The 14,115-nt window shown below is 52.5% G+C and overlaps 4 protein-coding genes across 5 annotated transcripts; 2 read left to right on the top strand and 2 right to left on the bottom strand.

Annotated features, from left to right (window-relative positions):
* The first annotated feature begins 466 nt into the window (after positions 1–466).
* Positions 467–5,918, top strand: TrAFT101_001014 (uncharacterized protein). Its single transcript, XM_024905964.2, has one exon. It carries the CDS (start codon positions 1,749–1,751, stop codon positions 5,310–5,312), a length of 3,564 nt encoding a protein of 1,187 aa, XP_024765256.2. The 5' UTR covers positions 467–1,748; the 3' UTR covers positions 5,313–5,918.
* A 34-nt stretch (positions 5,919–5,952) lies between these two features.
* DBP10 (ATP-dependent RNA helicase dbp10) lies at positions 5,953–8,916 on the bottom strand. Its single transcript, XM_024902295.2, has 2 exons — positions 8,581–8,916; positions 5,953–8,513 (listed from the first exon to the last, which is right to left on the bottom strand). The coding sequence occupies exons 1-2, from the start codon at positions 8,855–8,857 to the stop codon at positions 6,067–6,069; spliced, it is 2,724 nt and encodes a 907-aa protein (XP_024765255.2). The 5' UTR covers positions 8,858–8,916; the 3' UTR covers positions 5,953–6,066.
* Positions 8,917–9,088: 172 nt separating this feature from the next.
* TrAFT101_001012 (uncharacterized protein) lies at positions 9,089–10,482 on the top strand. Its single transcript, XM_024899239.2, has 4 exons — positions 9,089–9,359; positions 9,415–9,458; positions 9,522–10,201; positions 10,249–10,482. The coding sequence occupies exons 1-3, from the start codon at positions 9,285–9,287 to the stop codon at positions 10,054–10,056; spliced, it is 654 nt and encodes a 217-aa protein (XP_024765254.1). The 5' UTR covers positions 9,089–9,284; the 3' UTR covers positions 10,057–10,201; positions 10,249–10,482.
* Positions 10,483–10,489: 7 nt separating this feature from the next.
* On the bottom strand, positions 10,490–13,170 carry TrAFT101_001011 (uncharacterized protein). Of its 2 annotated transcripts, XM_066126217.1 has the most exons (3): positions 12,634–13,170; positions 11,360–12,567; positions 10,490–11,281 (listed from the first exon to the last, which is right to left on the bottom strand). In XM_066126217.1, the coding sequence occupies exons 1-3, from the start codon at positions 12,820–12,822 to the stop codon at positions 11,089–11,091; spliced, it is 1,590 nt and encodes a 529-aa protein (XP_065982316.1). In that variant the 5' UTR covers positions 12,823–13,170; the 3' UTR covers positions 10,490–11,088. The 2 variants fall into 2 exon arrangements, with proteins under 2 accessions (XP_065982316.1, XP_024765253.2); XM_024899087.2 differs by having other exon boundaries at positions 10,490–12,567.
* Positions 13,171–14,115: the final 945 nt, after the last annotated feature.

Raw genomic sequence — 14,115 nt, 5'->3', positions numbered from 1 at the left:
TTTTCTCCAAGTCATTATCTCGTATCAACACATGTACAAGTATTGTTATCAGTGCAGTCGAGTGGAAGAAAGTCAAAAACCGATGCAGATAGCCCTGGGGAATGAATCACAGATCTGGGGCCAATCGCCGGCAGCGCGTTAATAACGCAAACCAGAGAGGCGCCTTATGATCTGCCATTTGCGGTTGACTTGGGTCTCGGATGTGCATACAGCGTACCCACCGCCTCAGCAGCTTCCAGCTCCAAGGTACTCGGATCGTGCTGGTGGCTGTGCTTGTCGCACAAGTAGCACCAACGCCGAGTGAGATCCATTCAATTCCATCAATATCCACAGCACAACGCGCCCCGCGCTCTCTCCGCCGCGGCTACTGCGCTGCGCTGTCCAGAGTCTGGGTTAGCGAAGAGGAAATTTAAAGCAGCGTTCGGGACGGGGCCCCTTGACAGCAAAAAGAACCTTGTTGTTCCATCGCTCACGAGGACAATCTGTGGCAGCTGAAACTACGGCATGCAATCATCTGCAGATTAGTGCTTGTCAAGATGAACAGCACCTCCATGGCATTGTCAAAGGCTGCTGTACATACCTACCTAGTGGCATTATGTAGATCAGCCACCCTCTCAACCAGTCAATCAATGCCGATTTCGCGGGAATTTCCTGAGCTGCGCTGCGTAACCACGGCCTGGCGCTCTCCCTGTATGTATTACCACAGGCCCGGAGCCCAGCCCGCTGAGCCCTATACCAAGAACAACGTCAAAGCCCACTTGGCTGCTAGCCCACCGCCTAGCCCGCTGCCCAACCCACTGCCAGCCCACTGCCAGCCCACCCAGAGCCCACTAAAAGCCTCTGAGCGCTAGCGGGAGTTGGCCGTGCTGGCGCTTCACTGGCAGGGGACCTGTCGGCTGCCCATTTTTCTGCCCACCCCACCGCGCTCGGGTTCCGCCAACCTCTTCCTCTCCATTCGCCCATCACCAACAAAAAGGGCTCGAGCTGCCTCGCGAATAGGCCTCGTCCCGACGCAAGCAATTCGCCTCTGGAGGGGCGATTCCCGTTGCTTCTCGCAGCCAATACTTATACCAGCACGAACCATCGCCTCGCACCGCACCGCATCGCATCGCATTCGCGCTGCAGTTCCAGCGCCCCTGCATCGCATCCCCAGCATCTCCCTTCACGCACGTGCCCTGCGATTTCCGGCTGCCATCGCCGGCTTTGCTGCGTGTCTTGCCTCGAGAGCCCCCGGACCGGCTGCCAGACTCAGGACTCGCCTGTTCGCTTTTTTATGATCGTCATCTTTTGGGCCAGACTAATCGCCTCCTGATATCCGGCCTCTCGCTAGGGCTGTCTCTGTTGCGTGGTTGTGTGCCACCGTCGTTCAATTTCAGCACTTTTGTCATAGTCAGAATCCTGGTGACACGGCTTGCGACTCACAATCCAATTTCGTTCAAGAGGCTGAATCCACCGGCGCCTGACGGGACTTGAACCAACTTAAAAGAAGGCGAAAAAGGGCAACAGAAAGGAATAAGCAAGAACGAACATGTCTATGTACCGCCGCCATGTATCGACTTCAGCAGTATTTGTGAGGGCGCATCGCTTGGTTTAACTTTCTCACCGAAGCTGGTATTCCGCATCATCCGCGCCGTGTTTAGCTTCATCTGCCGTCCTTTAGATATTGATATTCGCATCTTTTTCGACAATTCTTTTCATTTATTCCAATTTCACCTTCGACTCTCACTCACTGGCCGTCACCGCACGATATGCTAGGAAGGCTTCTGCATCTCGGCTCCGGAGGCCAGTCCACAGGTCCTACTCAGTCCAACAATGGCTCACGACCCATCCTTTCCCTGGAATCCGTCCAGGAAGACTCTCACACCCGCAACCTGCTTTTCCCCGACGCCCAGGATCTCTATCAACACCGCAACGACCAAGTGTTTCCTTTCTTTGCCCCTCCGGTAACCTCTACCGCATCACCAGCAAACGCTTTCGACTACAACGATGACGTCGAACTCGATGTCAAGGACGTTCGCGTCATCATCATGCAGGATGCTCTGGGTCCCACTAATGCATCTCTGCTTTACGATAGCCACCCTCTTCCCGAGTCCGCAGCTTCCGCTGAAAGGCATTCTACTGCCACTCAGGATCTCAAAAGACCGGCCCCCTTTTCGCCTCGCAAGGGAAGCCAAAGCCAGGCTCCACGCCCAACAGGCATTCATACTGATGGCTCTCAGCTTCGCCAAGGGGCGTTTGATCGCCGAGCCTCGGTACATGGCCGTAGCCCCAGTTTTGGAGAAACTGATGGGCAGCGAGCTGCACGCGAGTATCGAGAGGAGCTGGCTACCTTCTCCAGCTGCATCTTTGGCAACTCGGAGCTCATGGCTTACAAAGGCACCTCCACAAAGGTCCATGTCGTGCCATCCGAGCCACGCACAACAGAGTATGGCAGCTCAGTGTTTGGGGATGGCCGCAGCTCTATCGGGCGTGCTAGTGGGCGCTCAAGCAAGCTGTCCCAGTCCTATTCTTCTCAGACCATGTCTCCAACACATCCACCACTGCCCACCGGCGCGTCTACCCCACGCCAGAGTGAGCGAAAGAAAGTCCTCATCACTCGGCTCTTCCCCGTAACTCTTGCTGCTGATGACTTGGATACTGTCACACCGCCAAGCCGGTATTCAGAGGATAATGGGGGCTTTCCATTTCCGCCAACCGGCGACGAGTCTGCGGCCAAGAAGAAGAAGCCACAGCCAAAACAGAGGCGCACGCCAATGTATGCTGTAGTCCTTGTCGTACAGCTCCCACCTTCTCCGTCACGCATGTCTTCGGCCGTACCCCCCAAGCCTGTCTTTCGCGAGCCGGGATCGTACAATGACCAAGATCTATTCTCTTCGTCCTACAGTTCGACTCGTGCGTCTGGCTGGAATATGTCGGGGTCGGGCCTTTATGGCGAAGCTACAGACTCGTCATTCTCCATCGACGTCGAGGACCGCATCGATTCGCTTACGAAGCACTGGGACATTGTCATGCGCACCTTGACCCATCTCCAATCTGTCGTCTCATTCAGGTTACACACCATGCTCAAACAAACCGACATGGCATCTCCGGGGCCGTACTCGGCAAATTTGAGCTCCAGAAGGCCGTCCGTTACCACCGGTGGGCGACTGGATGAGTCTCGGATCAAGCCGTCCAAGAGCACTACCAAACTTGTCTCTCTGCTCCCAAACTGTCTCTCAGATGATGTGCATATTGCATCAGAAGTCGGTCTTGCCAGGACCAGAGTTGTAATGGGTTTGAGTGCTTCCCGTGTCGTCACTGGACAGGGGCGTTGGGGGATTTGGCGTGACGAGGCCATCTGGACTTGCAAATGGGCTGCCGGCCTACACCAAGGCGTCTTCCTTCATACCCTGCTTACCGGCTTTTTGGCCACCCATGTCGACTGGCTGCAGGCACTCAGCTCTCCTACCTACCGCCGACGAGCACTGATTCGAAAACAGAATCAAAATGAGGATGATTTGTCGCTGCCAGCGCGGACTATTATCATCTCGGAGGACAAAATGGCCGCACGGCGCATCATCTTTTTGCTTTCTGCGTTTTTGCCAGCGAACCAACAAGTCCACGGCCCTCGAGTACATCGACCAAGCACGTCGGGTGCTTCGGTTGGCGCCTTTTCAAATTCGCCTCCTTCATATGTTGTCCCCGTTGTACGAGAGGAGTCGCTTCGCCGCAAGATTAACCGCCGCACCGGCTTTGGGCGCACTTCTCACTCCAGAACAGCAAGCCAGAGCACCCGGAGTGGAACCTTGTCGTCCCAGATGGGACACTTGAACATTACGGATCCCTCAAGTCACCACAGGCGCGCTTCTGATGCAGCTTCCATTCGAACTCCTGGCCTTCCCATCCCAGGCCATGACCTGATGACCCGGAAAAGTAGCGTTGCTACTTCTACCATCATGCAGGACTCAACCACGCCGCATTTCTCAACTATTCAACGGACCGATAGCCTTAGGCGGCGGCGGCCGGGAAGTAGTGGCAGCGCAGCGGCAGATGACCTGAAGCGATCTCTCAAAAGGGGAGAGAGCGGCGGTGCTGGAGGTTCTCGCCCGCCAAGCCAAGGACTGCGATGGAGTAGCATAATGAGCGGGCTATGGAATGCACGCCGTCGTGAGTCTATGGATAGCGGCAGCACTTACAGCCAAGCTAGCGACCTCCGATCGCCAATCAAAGCAGGCTTTCCCCAGTCGAACAGACTGTCTGACATGGGCCGTGAGCTCGCCCCTCATGAAGAAGTACCAGGGAAGTCGTCGGCACACCTGCGTCAGTCGAGTAATGCTAGGGATGTCGATGCGACGCGAGGAAACGCTGAGCGCACTCGAAAATCCTTTACTCAGGCTGACAGGACACCAGATCCCACTGGCGCCTTTGAGTCTCCAGTCAAGACATCAATCAATGCCGATGATGGTGTTATCGATGTCGATGTTCCATTTCCCGACTACATTGCCTCTTTTGAATCTGCCATTAGCTCTCCTTCTAGCAGTGGATACCTTTCGACACCAGGCCTGCCCGGCCTTGAATCTTTTGAGCAAACCGGACGTATCTCGATCGATGGTGATCTGCCCCTTAATGCGGCTGGCTGGTTAAACCGTTTCCATCCTGACTTCGTCTTGCAAGGAGTTCCTCCTCAGGAGGACCTTCTCGAGAAGGTCAAAGCTGCACTTCAAGCTGAGCCGACGCCTGCTGTGCTCCAGTCTGGTAACGATGATGTCTCTGAGCGCTGGGTTGATGTGAGCTCTGCTCTAGTCGTGGACACAACTACAGATTCTATTCTCCGCATTACATACCGCCGACTGGTTAAGCCAAAACCAATAGCAGAAAACATTGTTGGAGGTGTTGCAATCACTCCCTCAGCTTTGCCTCAGGAAACCATGTTGGATGAGAAGTGGGTTGAAGAATTGGTATCTGTGCCAGATGATACATTGTCAGAAGCCTTGGAAAAGGTCATTCATCTCATCCCAGACTCTAGCAAAGAACATTCTTCCGCTTCTTCTCAGGTTCACGTCGACATCCTTGGGCCTCTCGACACCGGCAGCAACATGCCTGATACGCTTTCGGAGGTTACGCAGATACCGGAGCCTCCTCTCGAAATACCCCGGAGACAGTGTAAGACGGTGGTGCTTTCTGCCCTTGAAGATACGATTCGAGATGTTATTGATCGCAACGACGATGACACCCCTAACAACTTCGGACGAAAGCAGCAACCTGCGGCTTCGGAGAACGTACTACGCCTAGCAGTGAGGCAATGGGCAAACACTCTTGACTCAAGTGAATGAGCCCCAATAGCCACGCGTATACGACCCCCATTTGTACAATCTTTTTTTTTTCTCCCATTTTCATCCCGTTTTCTACGACACTTGTTCTAACGTTTCTCTATTATGACGTTACGAATTGGTTGCTACGATATAGGACGACAAACCAAACGAAACCTGTACCACCACCTTCCCTAATAATTTGATTCCTACCCACAACATATGATACCCAAAGTGCGCAGAGATATCGCGTCTTATCTTTCTTCTTGTTTTGGGCCAACCATACTCGCTTTAACTCTTGATATGTTGTTTGTTGGCTGAGAAAGCCAATCCTACGTTTCCCATTACCACACGTTTTTTTTTTCGGCCTAGCGTTTGTTTGTTTGTTTGCCTTCTTTCTTTTGGACACTACAGTGATTTTTTTATGAGCGAGGCGTTTGGACGATATCAAAGGGATACTACTTGCCTAGCTATGGAATGCTAGTGCTGAGTTACACGTTTGCTATACAAAGCGGACTCTTACTTCAGAGAAGAGTAGCGGAAAACGGCAGGACAGCCGTTTTCTTGAGAATTACGATAGATTATGCTTTTAATCCTAAGATATACACTTACGCTTTTATGTAAATCCGGCTTTTGGCTCTCTCCCTGTGATATGTGAAATTGTGTGGTCTTTATTTCTCTCTTATTTAAGAATTGAAGCAAAGAAAAATTATTTTACACATATAGTATCATGCTTGTACATTATTTCTAAATAACGCTGGTTCCTTTTTAGCCTCTTTTATCTCCTTTTGCCTCCTTTACCCTTGACCTGATGTCTGCCCGTCTTGGCCCTCTTCCTCTCCTTCTCCTGTCTCGCCCTCCGTATGTCATTCACATCCTTAACCTCCTTCTTGCTTCCCATACCATCCTTGAAGCGGCCAACGCGCTTCTCACGAGCCTCGTTAACCCTCTTCTTGCGCTTCTCAAAGTCATCCCGATACTTGTCGGCCTCCTTGGGCGCCTGCTCCTTGTTATGCTTGTACCGCACGCCCGAGGGGATGTGGCCCACGCCGTTGCCGCCGCCCGGCTTGACCAGCTCGCCCACCTGGGGCAGCTTGTGCACGCGGTGGGCCTTCTTCCACTTGTCGAACCGGCCGCTCTGGAAGCTCGCCGCAATCTTGACGCCGCTCTCGCCGGTGATGAGGCGCGCGCCCTTGGAGCCGTCCTCGTCGTTGGCGCTGTTGACGTACTTTTTGGACTTTGGGTCCCAGCGCATGCGCGGGCGGGTCGGCGCGCCAAAGGCCTTGGCCGTCTCGTCGTTTGTGAGATCCATGGCGGCGTCGCGGGCGAGCTCGACAAAGGAGGAGGCGTTGTTGCCGCCGGAGTGGACGCCGTAGCCGCGCTCTTCAGCGGCGTTGACGGTGCGAGGGGTGTAGGACATGAAGACGTCGTTGTCGCGCCAGTCGGTGCGGCCCTTTTCCTTCTTGGACTTGCCGGTGTTTGTGACTGTGACTTCGAGATCGTCGTTGCCGTAGTCGTCTTCTTCTTCATCTTCGTTCATGTCATCGTCGTCATCGCTGTCTTGGGCCTGGGCACCGCCGAAATCGTCGTCGACTTCCATGTCTTCATCGTCTTGCTTGTCTTCCTGCTTGCGTGGCTTGACTCTCTTGCGTAGCTCCTTCATCACTTCTGCTGCCGCACTTGATGCCTTGTCTCCCTGCCCAATCTCGAAAATGGTCTCCTGAGGCTTGAAGTTGCTAATCTTGGCTAACATGGCGGCTCGAGCCTCCTCTGCGTCGTCGACGTCCTCGCCGAAAAGGGGATGCAGCTGTGACCAACCCCGAGATGCTACTTCTTCTCTTGAACGCTTTGCGCTCTGACTTGAAGCCGAGTTTCGAGTCTTCATGTAGAGCTTCTCTGCTTTCGCGGCAACAGCTCGTAAGGCGCTGACATCTTCGCTTTCGTTCATGAACTTGTTGAACCATTCCATGTGCGTTCCTACTGAATCTCGCTGCAGAGACCCAACAACGACATCTTCAGTGTATGATGGATTCTTCTCTGCCTGCCCAACAACCAATTTCTTGCCCAGGAAAAGCTGCAGATCCAGCAGATACGGGGCATCAATATCTCGCACTAAACTGTAAGCCCAACCCCTCTGGCCGGCACGAGCTGTACGACCAACTCTGTGGATAAATACTTTGGGTTGCGGGGGGAAGTCGTAGTTGATGACGTTGGCCAACACGGGAATGTCGATACCTCTGGCAGCGACATCTGTGACGACTAACAGATTTGTTTTGCCATTTCGGAAATCTTCTACCTGTATTCTTCTAGCGGTTTGGTCCAGGGAACCATAGACATGAGAAGTTGCAAATCCGGCTTGCTGTAATAGGTTGTAAAGGTACTCGACGTGATGCTTTGTGGCTGTGAAAATGATGGTGGAGTGCTCTGTTGGCTTTCCGGCGCCGCCATCTGGTCCACGCTTTCGCTTCTTGGAATTGTTTTCCGTCGTATCCTGTGCGCTCGCGGGGGGGCCGAGAGGGACTCTGATCACATCATGGAGGATATGGAGCAGGGAGCCTTCCTTTTCAGCTCCCTTGACGGAGAAGAATGCAATTTCCAGGTCCGGGGACATCTTGGTATCCGCATCGAGTCGCACAAGACTAGGATCCTGAAGACCGGCGCGGGCAAACTCGACTAATGAAGCGGGAAGCGTCGCGGAGAAGAGGAGAGTCTGTCTTGAAGGAGGGAGCGCGTGTAAAATTTCGGTCAACTGAGTAGCGAAACCCATTTCGAAGAGTCGATCGGCCTCGTCGAAGACGACGTATTTGATTGATGAGAGATCAAGGTTCATCTCGACCTTTAGATGCAAGAATCGACCAGGGGTGGCAATCACAATATCCGGGTTGGCAGACATGAAGCCAAACTGCTCCTCCAAGCTATCACCTCCGACCAAAAGCACGGCCTTGAGATCTGTTCCGCGACCAAGTTCCTTGACAACCTTGAGGGTCTGGATGGCCAGTTCTCGCGAGGGCGAAAGGATGAGCGCTCGGGCACCAAACTTGGAGCTGTGTGCGCGCAGTCGCTCAATCATGGGGATGACGAAGGCGGCCGTCTTTCCCGAACCTGTTCTGGCCATGCCAACCACATCTCGCCTTTCGAGAACTAAGGGGATCGTTTTTCTCTGGATCGGCGTCGGGACTGAGAAACCCTTGCGGGCAATGGCTTTGAGGATATTTGCATTGAGACCTGCATAGAAGAGAGTTTAGTTAGTGATAATTTGGCCAAACGAGCGCATATTGCCTTTTTTTCTTACCCATTGCTTGGAAACCACCGCCCTTCTTGACCGTTCTGCCCTTCAGATTGGACGCTTTGCGATATGAAGCTGCCTGCTGCAGCGCAATGAATGCCTCATCGTCATCGTCGCCCTCTCCTCCCGCGCCGGCGTTGAGAAAGCCATCAAAATCGAGTCCATCTTCGCCATCTGCGCCGAAGCTCTGTCCTCCATTCTCGCCTTCGCCGGGGTATAAGGAGTCAAGAATATCCAGCTCCGGCTCGGAAGCAGCAGGCGATGCTGCACGACGGCTGGGCATGATTGCGACGCGCTGTATGCAGTGAATTGCGCTGATTTATTGTTTTGTCGTCTTGCGCAATCGCTGCCCCAGACCTAGCAGTGCTGCTCTAAGCCATGAAGTTGTAATCTTTTTTTTTTCTCCAAAAGCTCGGGCTTATCTTATCAGCCCGGTGGGGTGCGGCAACAAACAATTATGGACCCCCTGCGATCCAAGTCTCTTGATGCGCATCCACTTCTCTTAACTGCGAATCATCTTTGCCAATCGCCCGACTGAGAGCACGCGAGGGCTGCTGCTTCGTCGACCTCTTCAACCACTCGCCAGACGCTCGTTCCCCCCCGCTCCCTTGTCTGATACCATCGCAATCTGCACGGGAGAATAATTGCCTATAGAGACAGAAGGCAAAGAATAAAGAAGACTTGTTTTAGAGCATCATTCGATAATCATCATGGCGGACGTTGACGCAAAAGAAGATAAAGATGCGCTCGATGCTCTCGAGCTAGAGGCCAAGGAATTTGACAAGGTTTGTTTTGCGCCTCCATCAAGAGAACAGCTGTGCCAACTAAGTTGACCTGTAGGATGCCGAGATTGATCGAATCCTAAAGGCGTTTCGCCTCGATGCGTGAGCACTCTCCTTCTCAATGACACAACGCTCCATCTTTCACTCTAACGCCTTCATCTACAGATATGCCGTCCTAGACCTGCAACCCGGCGTCCCCGAATCAGACATCAAAATCACCTACCGCAAAAAGTCCCTCCTCATCCATCCCGACAAGACAAAGAACCCGCGCGCGCCCGACGCCTTCGACCGCCTCAAGAAAGCCCAGACCGAGCTCATGGACGAGAAGCACCGCGAGCGCCTCGACGAAGCCATCGCCGACGCCCGCATGCTGCTCATCCGGGAGAACAAGTGGACCGTCGACAGCCCCGAGCTCAAGACGGACGAGTTCGCCAAGAAGTGGCGCGACAAGGCGCGAGAGGTGCTCATCGACAACGAGCACCGGCGCAGGCGCCAGCTCAAGGCCCAGCTGCAGGAGGAAGGTCGCGAGCAGCGCCGCCAGGACGAGGAGCTGGATGAGAGGAAGCGCAAGAGGCAGCATGAACAGGACTGGGAGGCGACGCGGGACGTGCGGATTAACAGCTGGCGACAGTTTCAGAAGGGCAAGTCCGGCGGCGATCCGGATAAGAAGAAGAAGAAGAAGCTCAAGCCGATTGGTTGAGAGGGGGGAGGAAACCGAAATATGAAGTTAATGATCCGAGCTGCGACTTTTTGTTTTGTCTTGTCTTTTTTTCTTCTTCTTTTCTTTTCATAAAGGAGTACATGATTTGGACGATATTAAGTTGGGGGCCCTTTTTTCTTCTTCTGTGAGTTGCTTGAGTTTCGTGATGGATTTGACATCTAACAATGGTAGCCGATGATATCAAAGACACATATCAAAGATGACAGATGGCACCTTCTTTGACATCCATTGTGATGCAAAGCGATGGCGGTATTCTATCTAGCAGAAGCATTAGACCATGGACCGCAGAACAAATGGCAGAGATGATGAAGATTTAGTTGTTACATCGCTACGACAGTGGATACAAGTCATCATACCTAAAGCACATAGAGCAGGCAAATACCACTATACATGAAATATACATATACTATATCATATCATATATTAATGAGGGGAGATTGGTCTCTGCGAAAACAATGGTCTCTTCGCCCCCTTTTCTCCCCCCATTGCTTATTTTCCTTAAATAAGAGGCAGTAATTGCAGCTATTAATGTACACAATGCTCACAATAAGCGTCCACGCCGAGCATAGCAATTGAGCCCAAAAAGCTAGTGGAAGAAGCTTTTGGGCATAAAAAAGGTGACACAACCCCCATCTTGAGCAAGCGCCATCCGTCAATGATATCCTACATTAGTCGAACCCATCTTTTTTTTTTTTTTTTTCCTTTTTCTGTTTTTATTCGTAGTGGTTTGAAAACAACCATCGAATGCAAGCTCTCCTTCCATCCTGCACACTCACTCGCTCACTCTTTTTTAACATGTATTCGATTTCCCAGGTCTATGCAAAATGAAATCCCCCTTCCTCCTTTTTTCCGAGGCTACCAACGTTTCATGCATGATCGCGTTAGGTTTTTATTTCTTTTTTTCTTTCAGTTTTACATTTTGAGTTTGTATATTCGAATGCTGTAGACGCAAAATGGGTTGAACCGGACAAGGTAAGATAAATCGCGAACCCTACCTCAAAAGGATGGAGCTTAGTCAGAAGTAGGCTTGTTCTCCTTCTTTCCCTTGTCATCGGTTTTCGATTCACTGGTAGATCCTGATGTGCCTGATGAGGCTCCATCCTTCTCGTGAGCAGGATGGTTAGTCAGCGTATGCCATACGGACTTGAGGAATCCTTCGTCCTTGTGGGAGTTGGGGTCATTAGGGTCAGAGCTGGAACTGGAGCTGCATGCCGGAAAAAGCTGTGCGTTAGTAAAAATCCTACAGGTACAAGCAGCTCAGGTTTTGGAATGTCCTTCTGACCTTGACGAAACGTTCATGACGCGGCGAGCTGACTTGTCGTCCATCTCATCGGCGAGCATCTCGAGAATGGTTCGCTGGCTGGCGCTGAGCGACTTGGGCATCCTGACTCGGAACTCGACCTTCAAGTCACCGGATCCCGCCCTTCGTGAGCCGAGTCGCTTCATACCCATGCCAGGCAGAGTAACCTTGTCGCCTGTGTTGGTGCCGGTAGCCACCTTGAGATTAACGGATCCGTCCAGTGTGGGAATCGTGACCTGTCCACCCAGGATGGCCGTGGTGAGAGGAATGTTTGCTGTGTAGAGAATGTTGGAGCCCTCGCGACCAAACTTGGGATCGGTCGCCACTCGCACGAAGACGTAGAGATCTCCGTTCTGGGCCCGGGAATTGGGGGATGTGGATCTTCCGGTGATGGGAGCATCGCCGGCGCCGTCTATCCGGAGTCGCATGCCGTCCTCGATACCGGCCGGAATGTCGACAGTAATGGTCTTCTTGTTGCGCACAACACCCTGTCCAGAGCACGTCCGGCACTCGGAACTCTTTGGGATGGTTGAACCAGTACCGCCGCAGGATCCACACGTCGAGGCCATCTGGAAGCCACCCTGCGCATAATGCACCCGTGTGCCTGTTCCATCGCAAGTGTGGCACTGCGACCGCTGTGCGCCAGCCTTCAAGCCACTTCCAGAGCATGTGTTGCAAGATTCCACCGGCGTGATGGTGATGGATTGGCTAGTGCCCTTGGCAGCCTCCATGAAGCTGATGCTCACATGGGCCTCGATGTTATCGCCCACCAAAATCTCCTGTTGGAAAGGGTTCGATCGACGGCCCCCGCCAAATGCCGAAAACAGATCCTCAAAGTTGAAACCTCCGCCAAAGCCGCCTCCAAAGCCACCCTGAGCACCGAATCCTGCAAAAGGATTGCCGCCCGCAGCTCCGGCAAACGGATTGGCTCCAGCTGCTGCGTTGGGATCGAAGCTCGCATCGCCAAACTGGTCGTACTGCTCCCTCTTCTTCGGATCGGAGAGGATCTCGTAGGCGGATTGGATCTCGCCAAACTTATCCTTGGCCGTAGGGTCCTTGTTCGTATCGGGGTGAAACTTCTTCGCCAAGCCGTAGTACGCTTTCTTAATCTCAGCAGCCGTCGCAGACTTGTTTACACCGAGGGCCTTGTAGGGATCCTTTTGCGACAAGGTATTGGTAGCATGGAAGGTCTATCATGAAGTGTTTGTCAGAATCTGTGGAGCATGTAGTCATAGACCTGGGCTTCGGAGACTTACCCTCTGTGATACACGAGCCGACTTGTGCTCTTTCCGGGCATTGGGTCTTTCGGATCCAGTGCGAAATAACGCCGTGTGAAGCTGAGCGCCTTTACGCAGGCATTGCTGGATTTTCGGACGTCCCGAGAGGTTGTGGCTCTTTGCAAGTGCCCGCGCCGGAGCTGCGGCCTTGGAGAGGAGATTTGACATGGTTCGGCACGGCAGACCCAATGTGTTGTGTTTTCTATCTTTTTTTTTTTTTTGTCTTTTTCTGCTTTATCCCGTTTACGCTTCTTCCTTCTTCGCAATCAATCCTTCTGCGCCCAAGCCGAGCTGATGACCAGACAAATCAAATCGATGAGAAATAAGACAACAGAGACTGGAGAGAAAGGCTAGAAGCGAATCGGCTTAACTGGCGCGGCTCGAAATTTGTCCCCTCTAAAAAGTTATTAAGCAAAAAGCTCTCCACCAGGCGATTCTATCGTTATCTGGCGAACCAAAGAACTTGCAGGAAGATGCATCGAAAAAAAAATAAAGGTGGGGTCGCTCTCTCAATGTCTCCCGCATTCACCAAAGAGCCTCGAGAGCTCAACTTGCCGCGTTTCTACCGATTTTAAGCCGAGGTCATGTGCTTGAGACTCAACTGCTTGGTACAATATGCCGTCATAAGCCGGCCGATCCCGCTCCGGGTGCCGCTTTTGCGAAAGCCAATTAATCATCTCTCAATGGCTGAGCAGCCGTTATCGAGCTGTCTCTTGACCAGATCCATTGTGTTATAGGCTATAATTGATGAGTTGCTGCCGCGATCTTCGGATGCTGCAGAAGTCGCCATTTGGGATCGGCAATGGAAATACAATACTTCACAAAGTAAAGTATTGTCTTGAGCTTCTCCCAGACCGTGCGGTAACTCGTATATTATTACCTACTAATATATGTCACAGTGAACCCGGAAAGAACAGCTTTATACCACTAGCTCAGCATCTGTGAAGAAAGAAAAGATGCGTCGCTTGTTAATAGAATCTTCGGATAAAAAAGGCGACACATGATGCTTTCTTATTCTACGCGCCGACCGGGAATTGATAAGCCAGCCGCTTGGACCCGCCGCGTGCAACGGGGGTCTGGATGACAGGCAGACAGACCGACAGCGGTGGACCAGACAGGGCCATGGTGTTTGTCGCTCAGCTGCTGTAGAATGCCTTGCATGAGTCTGTCTCTGCAAAAGCAATGCCGGATAAACTGTTAGTCGCAGCGACAGAAGCAGAAATGCAGACACAGACACAGAGGCACCCCCCAAGAATAAGAACAAAATGAACTGCACCAAGGCAGCCTCATGCACACCTTTGCGCAGTCCTGACGCCGTTGGTCGACGACATTCGCGTACCTACATTGCGCTGGTATGTCATGTATGTAAGAACTGGGCATGGGACGCACAGCAAAGTGGACCGTCGAACCACCACAGCCCGGCCCGTGCCCTATGAAGGATTTCTTCAGTGTCTGTCATCC

Source organism: Trichoderma asperellum, chromosome 1 (genome assembly GCF_020647865.1).
Source record: "Trichoderma asperellum chromosome 1, complete sequence".
NCBI classification, from domain to species: Eukaryota; Fungi; Ascomycota; class Sordariomycetes; order Hypocreales; family Hypocreaceae; genus Trichoderma; species Trichoderma asperellum.
This window is presented reverse-complemented; position numbering and strand designations above follow the sequence as displayed.